General features: G+C 42.2%; 1 protein-coding gene across 1 annotated transcript in view; it reads right to left on the reverse strand.

Annotated features, from left to right (window-relative positions):
• Positions 1–16,195, reverse strand: part of MTA3 (metastasis associated 1 family member 3) — a 118,262-nt gene that overhangs the window by 81,257 nt on the left and 20,810 nt on the right. The window contains exon 4 of the mRNA XM_028724794.2: positions 9,421–9,547. Coding sequence (XP_028580627.2) covers positions 9,421–9,547 — 127 coding nt within the window. The remainder of the gene's footprint in view (positions 1–9,420; positions 9,548–16,195) is intronic.

Genomic DNA, 16,195 nt, shown 5'->3' on the forward strand with positions numbered 1-16,195 from the left:
GCGGGGAAATGAGCACAAAACGCCGCCAGGTCTAGTGGATCATGGCTGAAGCATGTGTGTGCATGTTCAAAGCCGAAACAAGCGAAGAATTCACATTGTCAAAGTGCTGAGTCATTTTTTTCCCTGGCCACCACTGCAAGAAGCAGTAAAAAGAACTATTAGGTGGGTAACAGGGTGGCCATGTGGCACCAGTATGGTTAAAACAAGAGACTGCAAAAACTCCAAAAGGTCCTCTGCAAATTGAAGGAATGGACAGTAAAATGGCAAATGTGATTCAATGCAAGCAACTGTAAAGTGTTGCATGTAAGGAGCAAAAAAATATTAATTTCACATATATACTCATGGGGTCTGAACTGGAGGTGGCAAGCCAGGAGCAAGACCCTGGGGTCATAGCAGATAGCCTGATGATGGTGTTAGCCCAGTGTGTTGTGGTCATGAAAGAGGACAATTCTATGCTAGGGATCATTAGGAAAGGAATTGAAAACAAAACTCCCCAATATCATAATGGCATTACAGTGGTACCTCGGGTTACATACACTTCAGGTTACATATACTTCAGGTTACAGACTCCGTTAACTCAGAAATAGTACCTCGGGTTAAGAACTTTGCTTCAGGATGAGAACAGAAATCATGCTCCGGCCCCATTAGCTAAAGTGGTGCTTCAGGTTAAGAACTGTTTCAGGTTAAGAACGGACCTCTGGAACGAATTAAGTACTTAACCCAAGGTACCACTGTATACAAATCTATAATTTGGGAGTACTGTGTACAATTCTGGTTGCCTCACCTCAAAAAGGATATTGTTGAGTTGGAAAGGGTTCAGAAAAGGGAAGCCAAAAATGATTGATGGGATGGAGGAACGTTCCTCTGCGAAGGAGCGCTGCAGTGTTGGGGACTTGTTAGTTTGCAGAAAAAGCAAGTAAGAGGCATCATGACAGAAGTTTGCAAATGTATGCATGACGTGGATAGAGAAAAGTTTTTATCCCTCTCTCATGACCCAAAACTTGTGGACGGCCAATGAAACTAACTGTTAGACGATTTGGGACAGATGAAAGAAAGCACTTCTTCACACAAAGCAGAGTCACAAGTATGGAACTTGCTCCCCCCAGGAGGCAGTTATGGCCACCAACTTGGATGGCATTAAAAGAAGATTGCACAGTTTCAAGGAGGAGAAAGCTACCAACCATGATGGTTATGCTCTCTACCTCCACAGTTGGAGGCAAGCAAGGCTTCCAAATGCCAGCTGCTGGGAACTACAGGAGGAAAGAGAGATCTTGTGCTCATGTTCTGCTCGCTGGTTTCCCACAGACATCTGGTGGGCCACTGTGAGAACAGGATGCTAGACCAGATGGGCCATTGGCCTGATCCAACAGGCTATTCTTATGTAAATGTGAAAAACAGCTTCTTGGGAGTATGGCTTACAGCACTTGAAAGAGGAGAAGTCAAAAGAAGAGCTCTCAAACGGACTTACAAAACTACAGCGCTGAGATTTTTAGATTTCCTGTCTCTCTGCTTACATCATTATCATTCCAAATAAGTGACTCCCTACTAGTTTTTCGGGCTTGTTGCTGACCAGATGTTGTCGTCTGGCCTACGGGATTTTTAGAATGTCTTTATTATTATTCAAGGGAATAACATCTGCAGTGCTTAGCCGCTCCAAAAATTCTTTCAGTGTCTTCTTTTGATTCAGTTATTGTTACTGTTATGAAACTTCACTAGCAATCTAAAAGTGAATGCCCATTTGTAAGTGGATTTTGTTCAACAAAACACTGCTGTTTCAGATCTAATTTCAATGCCAAGTGATGCATTGATAATCTATTTAAAATATAAATCCAGGGTTGTACTCTTACTCTTGGAAAATTTCAATAAGACTATATTCAAATGATTAAAGGTGGCTGGGAAGAGGAGATCGCCTATTGCAAACATTAAATAAATCTATTAAAAACACTGGAATATTGACAAATTTCTCCCATTCATCAGGTGTCTTGATAATTAGAAGACATCAGAAATAATGTTCACTGGAGATGTACAGCAAAATATATACCACTCAATTATTATTTTCAGAATAACTTTCATATATTTATATCACACCATTTTTTTCCAAGGCAGCTCACAACAGATTTATAAAGCAAATGCAAGATTACAAAGTTCATACTGTAGAAAAGGGAATCACACAACTATGGGGGGGGGGGGGGGTCACCATCGAAAAGGCCCTGGAAGTATTAATATTAGCAGCAACTTTAAACAAGCAAACAAAACCCTGTTGTACAAGCTTGGGTAGCTACCTTTTTTGACCCGAGGGCTTCATTCACCCTTCACTATCTCCCAGGTGCCACGTGCCAATAGTGGGTGTGACCAAACTGGATAAGTCTCACCCCATACTCTCTCATATGCACACGCAAACACACACACACACACACACACACACAGAGAGAGAGAGAGAGAGAGAGAGAGAGAGAGAGAGAGATTCTCCTCCTCAACTGATCTGACCCATGTAATTATTATTTATTATTTATTTATTAAATTTGTATAGCGCCCTATACCTATAGATATCAGGGCAGTTCACAACATAAAATTGCAATATAAGAATCGCAAAACACATGATAAAAATAAGAACAGAAACAAGCCAAGAATCCCTCCCCCCTCCCTTCCACAACGTATTTTAAAGATCATCGGATGTCAATCAGCCAAAGGCCTGGTTAAATAGGAACATTTTCGCCTGCCACCAACTGAACCTCCCTGGGGAGAGCATTCCATAAATGCGGCACAAATTAGTTGCTGCCATTGCTCTGCTCATAAAACAATTAATCTGCTGACTGGGGAATGAGATGGTTTGTGTACCCATCAGGGTGCTGTACTTCGTACTTTAAACAAACAAACAAACAATGCCACTGCTGCCCAACTTGGTTGGGTCTTGGGGTGGGGACAGAAAAACCAGCTGGGCCGTTTGGGGCTTTAACTGCTAATATTAAATTAAATTATTTAGGAATTACAATAGGGCTGCGATACGTCCAGTATTTTCCGGACATAGCCGGGATTCATCGGGACGCAAATGGCGTCCAGGCGTATGGCAGCCCATATTGGAAGTGTGGGGTTTTTTTTGGCGATTTCCCCCTGAATATAAAAAAAAGGTAAAAACTTCACTATAGTAATTTCAGATACTGTTTGGGAGGACAAATCACAAGTGCAGGTTCACACCGGCACCAGGACCAGGGGAGGAGTGAAGCAGCCACTGTACCCGCATGCTGCACTGTACCCATATGTGAACAAGGCATTTGCCCATTGCCTGTCTAAGATTAATCTCCATATTATCACATTTTCTTTTCCTCTGCTCTTTTTGGCTTGGGACACAGACAGATCTTAGTACCTGCTGGATTTTGTATTCCTGAACCCCCACCCCCCCCACCCCACAAAATGTAGGGGCAACCATGGTTTTCACTTTGCGACCTGAAATCTATTTTGCATCCCGCAAAAGAAAAGAAAAAGAATTCTGGAGAATTCTCAAAAACTGGCTCGTTACCTTGTGACATTTACCGTATTTTTCAGTGTATAAGACATGGGTTTTTCCCTAAAAAATAATGTCCAAATTTTTGGGGCATCTTATACACGGGGGGCATCTCCCCCCATTTTCTTAAACCATGTCCCCAAAAATAGGGTTTGTCTTAAACATTGGGGCAACTTATAGACAGAAAAATACTGTAGTTAGTCCTAATAAAGGCATTGGTCTGCTGTGGTATTTTTTTAACAATTAAAAGGAGCTTTCAAAGCATCACATACCAGTTTCAAAGTCAGAAAATTCTCCACAGCACAGGTAATATTGTACTTACCTATGAAGCCTCCAGAAATGAATTACTGCGGGGGGCATGGTTGTTTTAAATAAACCACTTCCATCTGAAAACTGTGTTTCAGTTAGTTTAGTTATTGGCCTAGGTACATGTGTTCTGTGCCTAAAAGCAAGCAGCAACTAAGACAAAAATAATCACAAGAGTCCCCTGTGGTCTTAAAAATCAATGATATTGAGCCAAGGGGGTGGGGAGTAGAGCATTTGTTATTCTGTATGTGGGCTTGGCTGGTAAAATCTTAACCATCAAGGCTGCATTCTAACCTCCCCCACCGAATTGACTTAGAAGGATACTGTACTGATCATTAAGCTAATTGCTAGATCGCCATCTGATATTCTGTCTCACACAGTTGCAATTAAAAATATCATTGGTCATCAGGATTGATTTTTGTAAATCAAAACAATTAAATGGTCCAGATTTTTGGATTATTGACGTTTCGCAATAAATGCATTTAACATTATTTAAATTTAGCTCAATAAGCTTGTTAATTTGAAAACCTGTTTGCTTTTTAAAAACCAGTTCCATCCTCAAGATTACATAAAGGCAATATTTGCTCGTTCCTGCAGCGCTTAACTTCCTTATTCTTCTTTTTCGTTAACACGACCACCTGAGAGATTCAAATCTTATTTTAAACCAGGATGTTTGAGGATAAATGGAACAGAAAAGCAAACACCCATTATACCAAGGGATATTGGCCTTAAAGTAATGGCAATAGAAACATTAGTCAAACAGAAGGCTGCGCATGCAGAATAGTGCAAGTTAGTGGGCCATTTGAATCAAAGGAGAAGTACCTAGAACGCGTCTGACTTTCCTACGGAAAAATTAATGGGGCTTAGAAGCACTTCAGGAGTGTACTTTGCACTGGGCATTTTAGGCTGAGAAAGCAAGAGAACTTTGATGTTTTAAATCAATAATACTGCCTTAAAATGAAAGGGATTTCAACTTCCTTGTTAACGCCCTGGATTTAAAAAAAGTGGACAGATTAAAGAGATCAATCAAATACTAGACTAACTTCTGTACTCCCGGTGGTTGCTAAGGTTCTGGTTTCGAGAAAGCAAGGAGAGATACAGAGGGTCACACCCAAACTCCAGAATTTATACTGCAACGATAAATAGCTGCAGATGACGGCCAGAGGTTGCCCACAACTTTCCCTACAGCTACCGAAGGTAATTGAACTGATTTATATAAACTTTTTTATTTTAACCTAACATTAGAAGAGGGACACGGGAGGCGCTGTGGGTTAAACCACAGAGCCTAGGACTTGCCGATCAGAAGGTTGGCGGTTCGAATCCCCGCGACGGGGTGAGCTCTCATTGTCCGATCCCAGCTTCTGCCAACCTAATAGTTCGAAAGCACGTCAAAGTGCAAGTAAATAAATAGGTACCGCTCTGGCGGGAAGGTAAACGGCGTTTCCGTGTGCTGCTCTGGTTTCGCCAGAAGTGGCTTAGTCATGCTGGCCACATGACCCGGAAGCTGTCTGCGGACAAACGCCGGCTCCCTCGACCAATAAAGCGAGATGAGTGCCGCAACCCCAGAGTCGGTCACGACTGGACCTAATGGTCAGGGGTCCCTTTACCTTTACCTTTTTAACATTAGAAGATGCATGCAAATGTAAGAAGAGTCCTGCTGGATCAGGCCAGTGCCCCACCCAGTTCGACATCCTGCTCTCACAGTGGCCAACTAGGCGCTTATGGGAAGTTTGCAAGCAAGACCTGAGGTGTAACAACATTTTCTCCGCTTCTGACTCCCAGGAACTGATATTTAGAGACATTCTCCCTCTGGTAGCAGCAGCAGAACATAGCCACTGAGGGCCTCATCTTCTATGGATGCTGAATCCTCTGGTGACCATCACTACACCTTGTGACAGTGAGTTCCACAGTTTAACTCTGTGCTGCGTGAAGAAGTACTTCATTTTTTTTCTGTTCTGAAACGTCCAACATTCAGCTTCGCTAGATGGTTTTGGGTTCTAGTATCCCCACCCCACCCCTTTCTCCACACCACGCATAAACTTCTACTTTGTCCCACCTCCTTACTTTACTTCTTTGTAAAAAATGTCCCAAATGTTGTGACATTTGTCACTGGGGAGCTGCTCCGTTCCCTGGGTGATTTCGGTTGCCCTTTTCTAAAAATTTCCAGCTCTACAATATTCTTTTTGAGGAAGCAAGCAGAATCATGCACAGTATTTCAAGTATGATTTCTATACTGATCTTATGACAATGGGCAGTTTTATTTTCAATTCCTTTCCTAATGATCCCTAACACAGAGAATTCGCCTTTTTCACAGCTGCCACACACTGGCTGAGCATCTTCATCTGGCTGAGTACAGCATTACTCCCGGTTAGTCATCGCCACTGACTGGTCAGGCTCCCCAGGAGCATACACGTAATATTAGGATTTAGTTATTTATAAGCCCCAATGTGCATCACTTGGTACTTGCTTAAAGTGAATCTGCTACTTTACTGCCCCCTCTCCTACTTTGGAGAGATCCTTTTAGAGCTCCTTGCAATCCGTTTTTGTTTTAGCTGCCTTGAACCATTTGGTACGATCAGCACATCTTGTTACCCCTAACTATAGATCCTTAATGAGCAACTTAAAAAGCACAGTTCCAGCAGTGATCCTTGCGGAAATCCACTTTCTGCATCCCTGTCCACTTAATTCTTACTCTCTTCTTCCTGCTCCTCAATCAGTTTCTGATCCATAGGAGGACCTTATTTCATGACTGGCAAGCTTACTCTCACTTGTATGTCTTTCCAAGTGGTACAGCATTTTCTCCCTGTAGTGTTTAACTGCAGCATGGCAAATCACTATAACGCATATTGTCTGAAAAATACATCCCGTGTCCTGGATGGACTGCAATTTATACCTTTCTCCAGAAGAATCTTGTGTGCTTTTACTTCCACATTATTGGAAATGAAACTTTACAAAACGCATAGAAATATATTTCAGTTATATATAAAATAATGCAAACATGTCATTTGTCCCCATGTTATTTTCCCAGTTAAAATCTATAGCTATTTCCTAGATCAGGGTGTGCTGTGTGTGTGTGTGTGTGTGCGCGAGAGAGAGAGAGAGAGAGAGAAAGAAAGAAAGAAAGAAAGAAAGAAAGAAAGAAAGAAAGAAAGAAAGAAAGAAAGAAAGAGAGAGATCTCAGATGGCCAAATGCAGGTGGAAAAGGGTTCTATTCTCCCTCCTTACTAGTTCCTCTGAACAAAGTAGCACTTAGCCTGGCCTTTAAATTGCAGTGTACTCTGATTGCTTGCAAGCTCACGTAAGTGCAAGCAACCTCTCCACAGCCATTTGCTACGACATATTCCGCCAGGCTGGGATGCAAAAAATATTGGCAGAACTTCCTCTTCCATACTGTGCAGACGATTCCTGTCTTGCAGGGGGCGTTGCACTAGATGACCCTCATGGTCCCTTCCAACTCTACAATTGGTTATTTTTAATTATTATTTAGAATATTCCTATCCCGCTCCTATCATAACCAATCCCAGGGTGGGGTACAATATAATTAAAACTCATGGAAAGTAAGCAATCACAGTAAGAAATCCACTTCATAATAGATAAGCCCCTGCAATAACTAACTAAAACAAATTACACTTCAAACGCAACAGATAAATAAATAAGATTTCCACTTGGCACCTTTCAGTATTTCCATCTTTCAGGATCTTTCATCTTTTTCTGTTTAAAAGTTACAGCGCCCCTTTCCTATTTAATTGAATTCACACTGTCAGTTTAGCTCTCATGCGCTTCTGCCACAATAGGATTCACAGTTGGATCAGCTAGAATTACTGGTGGCAGATGCAGCTGGCTCTCCCACTTAGGATGCTGAAACAGACAGTGAGAAAGTACAGTTATCCTCCTGGGGAAGAGTAGCCGGGGCCGAGCATGCTTTTAAAGTGGCAAAATACTCCACCCACCCACCCTTTACTTATTGCGTTGGATTTTGGAATGGGAACTAATTTTTATTCTCAGTCTTGGGGAAGAAAAAAGAGAGAGGCTGCTATATTCCAAGCCCCAATCGAGTGGCAATGAAAACTAATGTTTTGTATTCCTATTAAATATATGTGTGTGTATCCTTAATAAATGACCACCTATTTGTTTATTTGTTTTCTTAGTAAAGTTTCATGAGCCCACACCAGTACTAAGAAGAATTCATAAAGACTTCACCTCATGTCCCATTCCAAACCACAAAAGAACTTTTACACACACACACACACACACACACACACACACACACACACACACAATTAGCCTAGATTCAGGTAGGTAGCTCTGTTGGTCTGACGCACTCGAAATATATAAAAAAATTGTCCAGTAGCACCTTAGTAAAGGTAAAGGGACCCCTGACCATTAGGTCCAGTCGTGACCGACTCTGGGGTTGCAGCGCTCATCTCGCTCAACTGGCCGAGGGAGCCGGCGCACAGCTTCCGGGTCATGTGGCCAGCATGGCTAAGCCACTTCTGGCGAACCAGAGCTGCACATGGAAACGCTGTTTACCTTCCCGCCAGAGCGGTACCTATTTATCTACTTGCACTTTGATGTGCTTTCGAACTGCTAGGTTGGCAGGAGCAGGGACCGAGCAACGGGAGCTCACCCAGTCGCGGGGATTCGAACCGCCGACCTTCTGATCGGCAAGTCCTAGGCTCTGTGGTTTAACCCACAGCGCCACCCGCGTCCCTTAGAGACCAACTAAGTTTGTTCTGGGTATAAGCATTTGTGTGCATGCACACTTCTTCAGATACACAATTAGCCTAGATAGGCTAGGATAGCATCACAATCTCTCAACATCCAATGGGCACAGCCATACCCAGAATGGATCTGTCTAACTAGAATTCCCTAATACCATGCCAGGAACTACAAGTAACAATTAATGCCTTTCTGCAAGCTTTCTTTCAATCAGCTTCTCCCCATGCCATAAGCCAAAGAGCCCCAAGCATCAATGATACAGAATTTTTAATTAGCCATTCAATGTCCCAATACTAGGCATAATTTTTTTTAAAAAAAAAAAATCTTGGGCATCCCATACAGCAGGACTTCCAACTTTGTTTTCCAAACACCACACTCCCCCGAGCCACACAAAAAGGTTTTTTTCAACATTCTGGAAGTCGCAACAGTACAGAGGAGCTGCTGTTCAAAGGTACTGTGAAAAGCTCATGGGCACACAAACCCACAAAAATGCATAAAGCAGAATACTGCATCAGGCCCAAAGCCAACATTTTTATGTACTGTTCAGCAAAAAACAATACCTACCAGTCAATTAATATACTTTGCATACACATATTTTAAAATCGCTCATCAGAATCCTCCATGCAATCATACTAATTTTTCTAGGAATGTTTTTGCTGAGCTATTGTGCTCAGCTACTGGCAAAAGAAAACACTGAATGCAACCCAAAATGCAATTCAACAATTGTATAGAGATGGAAAAGAAACGAGGGAAACAGCGGCTGAAAACCTGCTGGGCAGATGTAGTGATGGAGACAAGAGCCTTTCATTTCTGCCCACTGAGTTAGCAGCAGGAGCTATGGCTAGGAGGTAGAGTGTTCATGACTCTAATTGCTTTCCCCAGCAGCTTCTTACCTGATGTGTGTTGCAGGAAGAGACTCATATTGGCGAGACAGAAAAAGCTCTCTGTGTTTCAGTTGATGTTTCTGTTTATCAGTCAAATCTACTTCTTTGGGAATTTCACATTCTTCTTCAACTTCTTCTACACAAAGGAGGAAAAGGGAAGACTGGTGTTACCTTCAGTTCCACACTTTCAGGCAGATTTTTTCAACCCATACACCTTGCTCCTTTCATTTCTGCAGAACAACATGGAAGCAACCAAATGTGCTCTGCATAGAAAGTAACTTTTCAGGGCTGGGGGGGGAGAGATAATCAATTTAAAGGCATGCCTTGCTTCTTGAAGACGGCAAAAGAAGGACCTCATCTATACCTCACTCTGAAAGATAAGTCTTTTATTAAAATCAGGTTTCCAGTATATTGATGTACACAGATTTACTGCAAGTAGTTTTCAATACCTTGGTAGATATATATCATCTTTCTGCCAAGTTACTCAAGGTAACTTGCATTAAAACATAACCGGCAATTGTCTTTGGCAGTGACCTTGATTATTATAAAAATAGCCTATCCTTTTCTGTACATTTTCTGAATCTGTAACCATATACACTCAGTTTTAAATTTGCCACCATACTATGCATGAAATTTAAAACTCTAAGCATGTTCAGTTTTCCTATCCACAGCCTACCTGCGGTCCCTTAGGGCCTCTGTTCAAATATTGAATGGGGTGGTATTCAACTAAGTCCAACTCGGAGTAGATCAATTAAAATTAGTAAGTCTAATTAGTCAGGTCCATTAACTTCAATAGATATAATTTGAGTAGTACCTACATTGAATATCACCCTTGATTCCAAAAAATGATACTTTTGCCAAGATCCAGAGTATGATTTCAGTCTCATGATCTGCTTCTTCTACTTCCTCATCATGAAAAGAAGTTTATGAGCCAGTTTGTACAATCATTTCACAACTGATTAAACTGAGATACTCACAAACCATTTGCTTGAGCAGAGAGCCCCTTTGCTCTACACACTTTGCGTGAGCCTCAGTTAAACCAAGGAACATCTAATTAATCATAGCCCAGGAACAAACCAGGATATTAAATGAATCTTCAAACTGATACACTTTGCCAAAGTATAATCATTTGAATGTGACCAATGAATAAACAGAGAAATCCTGTAAAGAGGAGAATGAAGAAGCAGCAACTAACCCTACAACCTTGTCATCCAAGTTGATTAATCTGCTTCAGGGCTGTGTCCCTTCAAGCTAAAGGTGAATGGTTTGTTTCTTAATACAAAAAACCCCCGCTGTACGTAGAAAACTAATATGTTGGGGCAGAGGTAGGGAACTTGTTGCTGGACTCCAATTCTCACCATCCCGGACTACTGGCCATGCTGGCTGAAGCTGATGGGAGATAATGTCTAACAACATCTAGAGGCGCCGTGTTGGCTATCCTTAGAACAATGGACCAGCAATGTGTCACCAACCTAGGGCCCACACTCGTTTGACCGGCCCACAAGCCGCCCCCGAAATGAGTTGCCCGCTTGCGCGCTGCACTAAACCGCATAGCATGGCGTGGGGACTCACTTCCGCAGTGCCGGGAATCGCGTCTACGCACGCACCAGAAATCACACAGGACCAATCCGGCCCAGGCATGATATACCTTGCCAACCCCTGGCCTAAATGGATAATAGCTTCATATACATGAAGTAGAGAAAGAAAGTTTGTAACTGACAGGCAAGATTCAGAACTTTCACTCACACCATTAGAACTATATATGATGGATTGATCAAAGTACCATGAGCAAAACTTAAATTATCACTTGTGTTATTCTGCAAGCGCTATTGGAAGAGTTCACATGTTTACAGTGGTACCTCGGGTTACATACGCTTCAGGTTACATACGTTTCAGGTTACAGACTCCGCTAACCCAGAAATATTACTTCAGGTTAAGAACTTTGCTTCAGGATGAGAACAGAAATCGTGCTCCGGCGGCGCGGCGGCAGGAGGAGGCCCCATTAGCTAAAGTGGTGCTTCAGGTTAAGAACAGTTTCAGGTTAAGAAGAGACCTCCAGAACGAATTAAGTACTTAACCCGAGGTACCACTGTATTTGGTTTGTATATTTACAGCCTGCCCTTCAACAAATCAGATTCTACTATCAGAATACTCAACGCAGTCGTATTATAGAAAAACCAGCCATCTCATATACCCAATGTTGCCTGGGAATTCCAACAAACCAAAAAAAATCAATGCAGGTTCATGCCGCCATCTTGATTCAAAATGGCATTCAGCTGTATCCAAACATAAGAACAAAACCTGCTCTTTGATCTCTGGAACTAACATGCAAAATCAGGTCACGGTATCTTAAGAAACAGGCAAGCGCAAAAAGAACTGACAAACCGCTTACTAAAATAAAAAGCAGACACATGGCTCTACAAGAGCACTGATAAATTCCTGCACAAATGGGAGAGTAACTTTGGATTTAGATCCACTTTCCCCATGCAATATTGTAGCACAAGGTGCAACATGGCCCTCAGTAAGTGGAAGACACCTTCCCGTGTGTGGAAGGTGACTTTTTCATCCAACTTTTATTTTATTTTATACATATACATATATATATATATATATACATACACACACACACACACACACACACACTTTTATTATTTATACCCCACCCATGTAGCTGGGTTTCCCCAGCCACTCTGGGTGGCTCCCAACAGAACACTAAAAACAGAATAAAATTTCAAACATTAAAAACTTCCCTAAATAGGGCTGCCTTCAGATCTCTACACGCGCGCGCGCGCACACACACACACACACAAAAACCCACACTTTTGCCTCAAGTTTTTCATTCCTTGCAGTGACTTTTAAATGCACACTATCCTTTACTTTCTAGTGCTTCTAACCAACCATGCTTCCAATTCAGAAATACTACCTTACAAATTTATATAATTGCTCAAAACCGTTTCCCTAGCTCATTTACTGGCTTTTCAAGTGAACCCAAGCACACTTTTTCCCGAGATCACAAGTTCCTTGGTTATTTTATATTTCACATTTAACAAGACGCATAGATTTTCTTTTCATTAGTCTCCCCGCTCGTTTAATTAGACCGCCTATTAAACTCTAATGAAGAATGAAAGACTTGCTGCGCCCCTTTTGCTCAAACAAGGAACAAACATTAAATCCACCCACAGCGTCTGGGTGGCAGGGCAGCTCCCGGCAGCGAGGAGGACTTTAAGAAAAGTCTCCGCCAAAGAATCTGCCTCACATTCATACCAGGAAAATGCAGCAGCATGTGATAAATATTTAATCGTTTTAGGAATCCAAAATCGGTGCGCTGTCATCAAGGAACATAAAGCTGGAGCTATGAAAAAAAATGAAAGCAGCAAGATGGATATTCACCGGGAATTTAAATTCATGCTGCTGAGTGAATGAGTGCCACAGAAATCTGTCCGTGTAGAAGGCTATAATTAGTTCTGACCAGTTGTGCATCATGGCCTAGGACCCTCGTACCTACAGGGCCGCCTCTCCCGGCATGCCCCACAGAGGACCTTAAGGTTCATAATTAGCAACACCCTAGTGGTCCCGGGCCCTAAGGAGGTCAGATTAGCCTCAACCAGAGCCAGGGCCTTTTCAACACTGGCTCTGGCCTGGTGGAACACTCTCTCTCATGAGACCAGGGCCCTGCAGGATCTGATTTCTTATAACAGGGCCTGTGAAGACAGAGTTGTTCCGCCTGGCTTTGGGCCTGGAATTAACTTGATCCCCTCCCCCTCTTTCTTCTTTTTTCCTTTTTCCTTCTGTGACGGAACTCCTACTTAGGGACTTCCCTGGCTCTTTTCTGGCCCAGCACCAGTCTGGATAGTTAGCCTTGGTGAAGACTTGACATTTTCACCCAAAAAAAGTTTCTGCTGAAAAGAGGCTGCATTTTAATGTCGTGTTTTAATCTTGTTTTTAAGTTGTATTTCAATCAATTTGTTTCATATTTGGTGTTAGCCGCCCTGAGCCCGGTCTTGGCTGGGGGGGTGGGGTATAAATAAATTTATCATATTATAAAGGAAATCAGTTATATTTTGAAGGGGGCAATTCTACCTGGCATTTTAAGGCGAGTCTCAGAATTGTTAGGGACCAGAGGCCATTCACACACATCCCCTTGATGTACATAGCTCCAAACTATCCTAGCTTATTCCATTGATAAACCTGTCATCCATGAACATGTCAACAACTTCTTAGAAGCCCGTTTATACATAAAAACCCCAAACAGGTGACTGTATCTTCTTAAATTCTAAGCCAAAACATGCAAAAGCTTTTTGTTCACGATGAGTCCCTTTGCTTCACCATTTGTGGGAGCTGCAAGTAAATCAGATTGCTTATGACTAACCACTGTTTCCTGCAGGAATAGTCAGGGCATCTGCATCTCTTTGTATGAGTCCACCTTCAGGAGCAACAGCGTAGAATCATAGGATTCACAGGGTTGGAAGGAATCCTGAGGATCATCTAAGTTCAACCCCCTTGCGATGCAGAAATCTCAATTAAAGCTTCCATGACAGGTGACCATCCAACCTCTGCTTTAAAACCTCCAAGGAGAGTCCACCACCTCCCTAGGGAGTCTGTTCCACTGTCAAGTAGCTTTTACTGGGTCTCACCTACTCACTGCGACAAGGCGATGACCAGGTCAGGCCTATGTGGGCACACTGCAGATTCACTCTGCCCCTACCCCAGTAAACAACAGAAATGCCACCATCAGAAGGTATGGGATAGCACCGCCCTTTCACACCATTACCTGACTAGAACAAGCCCGTATTAAGACAACCTCAAATTACATCTTAATACCTTGTCTGGTTCCATCTCTGGTAACCATGGCTTCCCAGTTTGATCATAATGCGAAACTCTGGTTAATTAAGAGGCTTCCTGCTTTAATTGTAACTCACCATGAAACTCGAAGTCACAATCTTAACACCCTGGCAAACAGGCAACAATTTTAATCAAGGATTTCTGCTTCGCTTTCTGATTTTAATCAACGGCTTGTGCTTGTTTGTTTTAATCAGATATATAGATCAAAGTTATTTAAAATCAAGCCACCTTGCTTTCTCTTTTACATTTGATAGATTTCCAACTGGTAAACAGAAGAAAAGGGGAACCTTAAAGAACAGGAACTCAAAAGCAGCAAGCTGAAAGTTAAGTTGAACGTATACTTTTTTTAAAAAAAAAGAAAACAGAAATACACAATCGTATTCTGCAAGTTACATGCAGGATCACAGGAAGATAAAGAAATAATAAATCACACAAGCATTATGAGACAGCCGTCTCACCGTTTAACAAATCAGTTATCAGAGTTCTATACTGAACTATGTCGAAGTTATTAATTTTCTAGTACAGTCATACTTCAGGTTGGGTTTTTTTTGGGTTATGGACCGGCAAAACCCAGAAGTACTGGAACGGGTTACTTCCGGGTTTTGGGGGTCACTCATGCGCAGAAGCGCTAGATCGCGCTTTGCGCATGTTGTGAATGCTGCGGGCTGCGAACGTGCATCCCGCACAGAGCATCCACTGTATCCCTCAATATATACATCAACTCCTGGCAGTGGAGCATATACAAGGTTCCTTACAAATTACAACTGGGAGAGGCTTCGAATTTTTCTGTGTGGCTGTTAGTGGGAAAGTGGCAATTTCTACAAAGAGATACAGCGAGAACCTGCCAAGCGCCCTAAAAAATACAGCAGGAGTAACTGCTGAAGAGGAGAAAGGTTGCAGTAATGCTGCAACTAATTAGGTGTAGACCATAAATCCTGAAAACTGGAGGATGTGCCGTGCCTCGTCACAATACCAGATTTGCATCAGTCGGGGTGTGGCAGGGGAGCAAACGAGAAGGTAGGTTGCACAACAGCAGCAGCCATAGAATGGGAGTGAGAAGGGAGGAATACTGAGATGCCAAGGAATGGCACGGCTCCTGCAGTTTTAAAATGCTTCTACCATCAACATAAATATAATCAGGGTGGTATAAACAATAAAAGACAAAGTAAAACTAATAATAAAAAAACAAGAAAGCAGCTCCCTCTAATGCAAAACTCAGGTGACAAGTGCCAACAGAAATGGTGCCGAAATAAGGTCAATGAAGGAAAGGAACTGCTATGGTTGGGGAAACTCTTGAGATTGGCAGAAGTAGCAAAAAAATATATTTTAAAACATCTAAAGCGGTAACAACCCCACCCCCTTCCCCAAAAACAGCTCAATGAAAAGTGAGAAATGCTCAGTGGCGGTGGAATATTGAGTATCAATTGGAAAAGGAAAATGGGAATAGAGGGTGGGAGTGGGGAGTAGAACACCTGGTTGAATACCTATAGATTATAGTATCCTAGATGACAGCATTTAGGAGATAAGGATACATTGCAAACATTTTGTTTTAGACACTACTTGTATGATAAGTGTGTGGTCCAATCCACACATATATTTTAAGCACCTTTAAAATACACAGCTCCCCCCTCAAGGAATCCTGGGGACTATAGCTTACCCCTCACAGGGTTGCTATTCCCAGCACCCTTTGCAAACTACAGTTCCCATGATGCTTTGCGGGGTGCCATGTGCTTCAAATGCACTTTAAATTTCAGCACCCGGGATATTTTATAATTGCCCTTAAAGTGGTTTTCCTTTCAAAGCTCCTCTGTTTAACTCCAAAAGGAAAACAACGCTACAGCAATATATTACAATTCATTAAGAGGTTTAATGCTATTAATCGTAGACAATTGGAACAAAGTTTTGGGGCGGGTGGGGGTTTAACTACATGTATGAATTGCCA

This window comes from Podarcis muralis, chromosome 3 (genome assembly GCF_964188315.1).
Source record: "Podarcis muralis chromosome 3, rPodMur119.hap1.1, whole genome shotgun sequence".
Lineage (NCBI taxonomy): Eukaryota > Metazoa > Chordata > Lepidosauria > Squamata > Lacertidae > Podarcis > Podarcis muralis.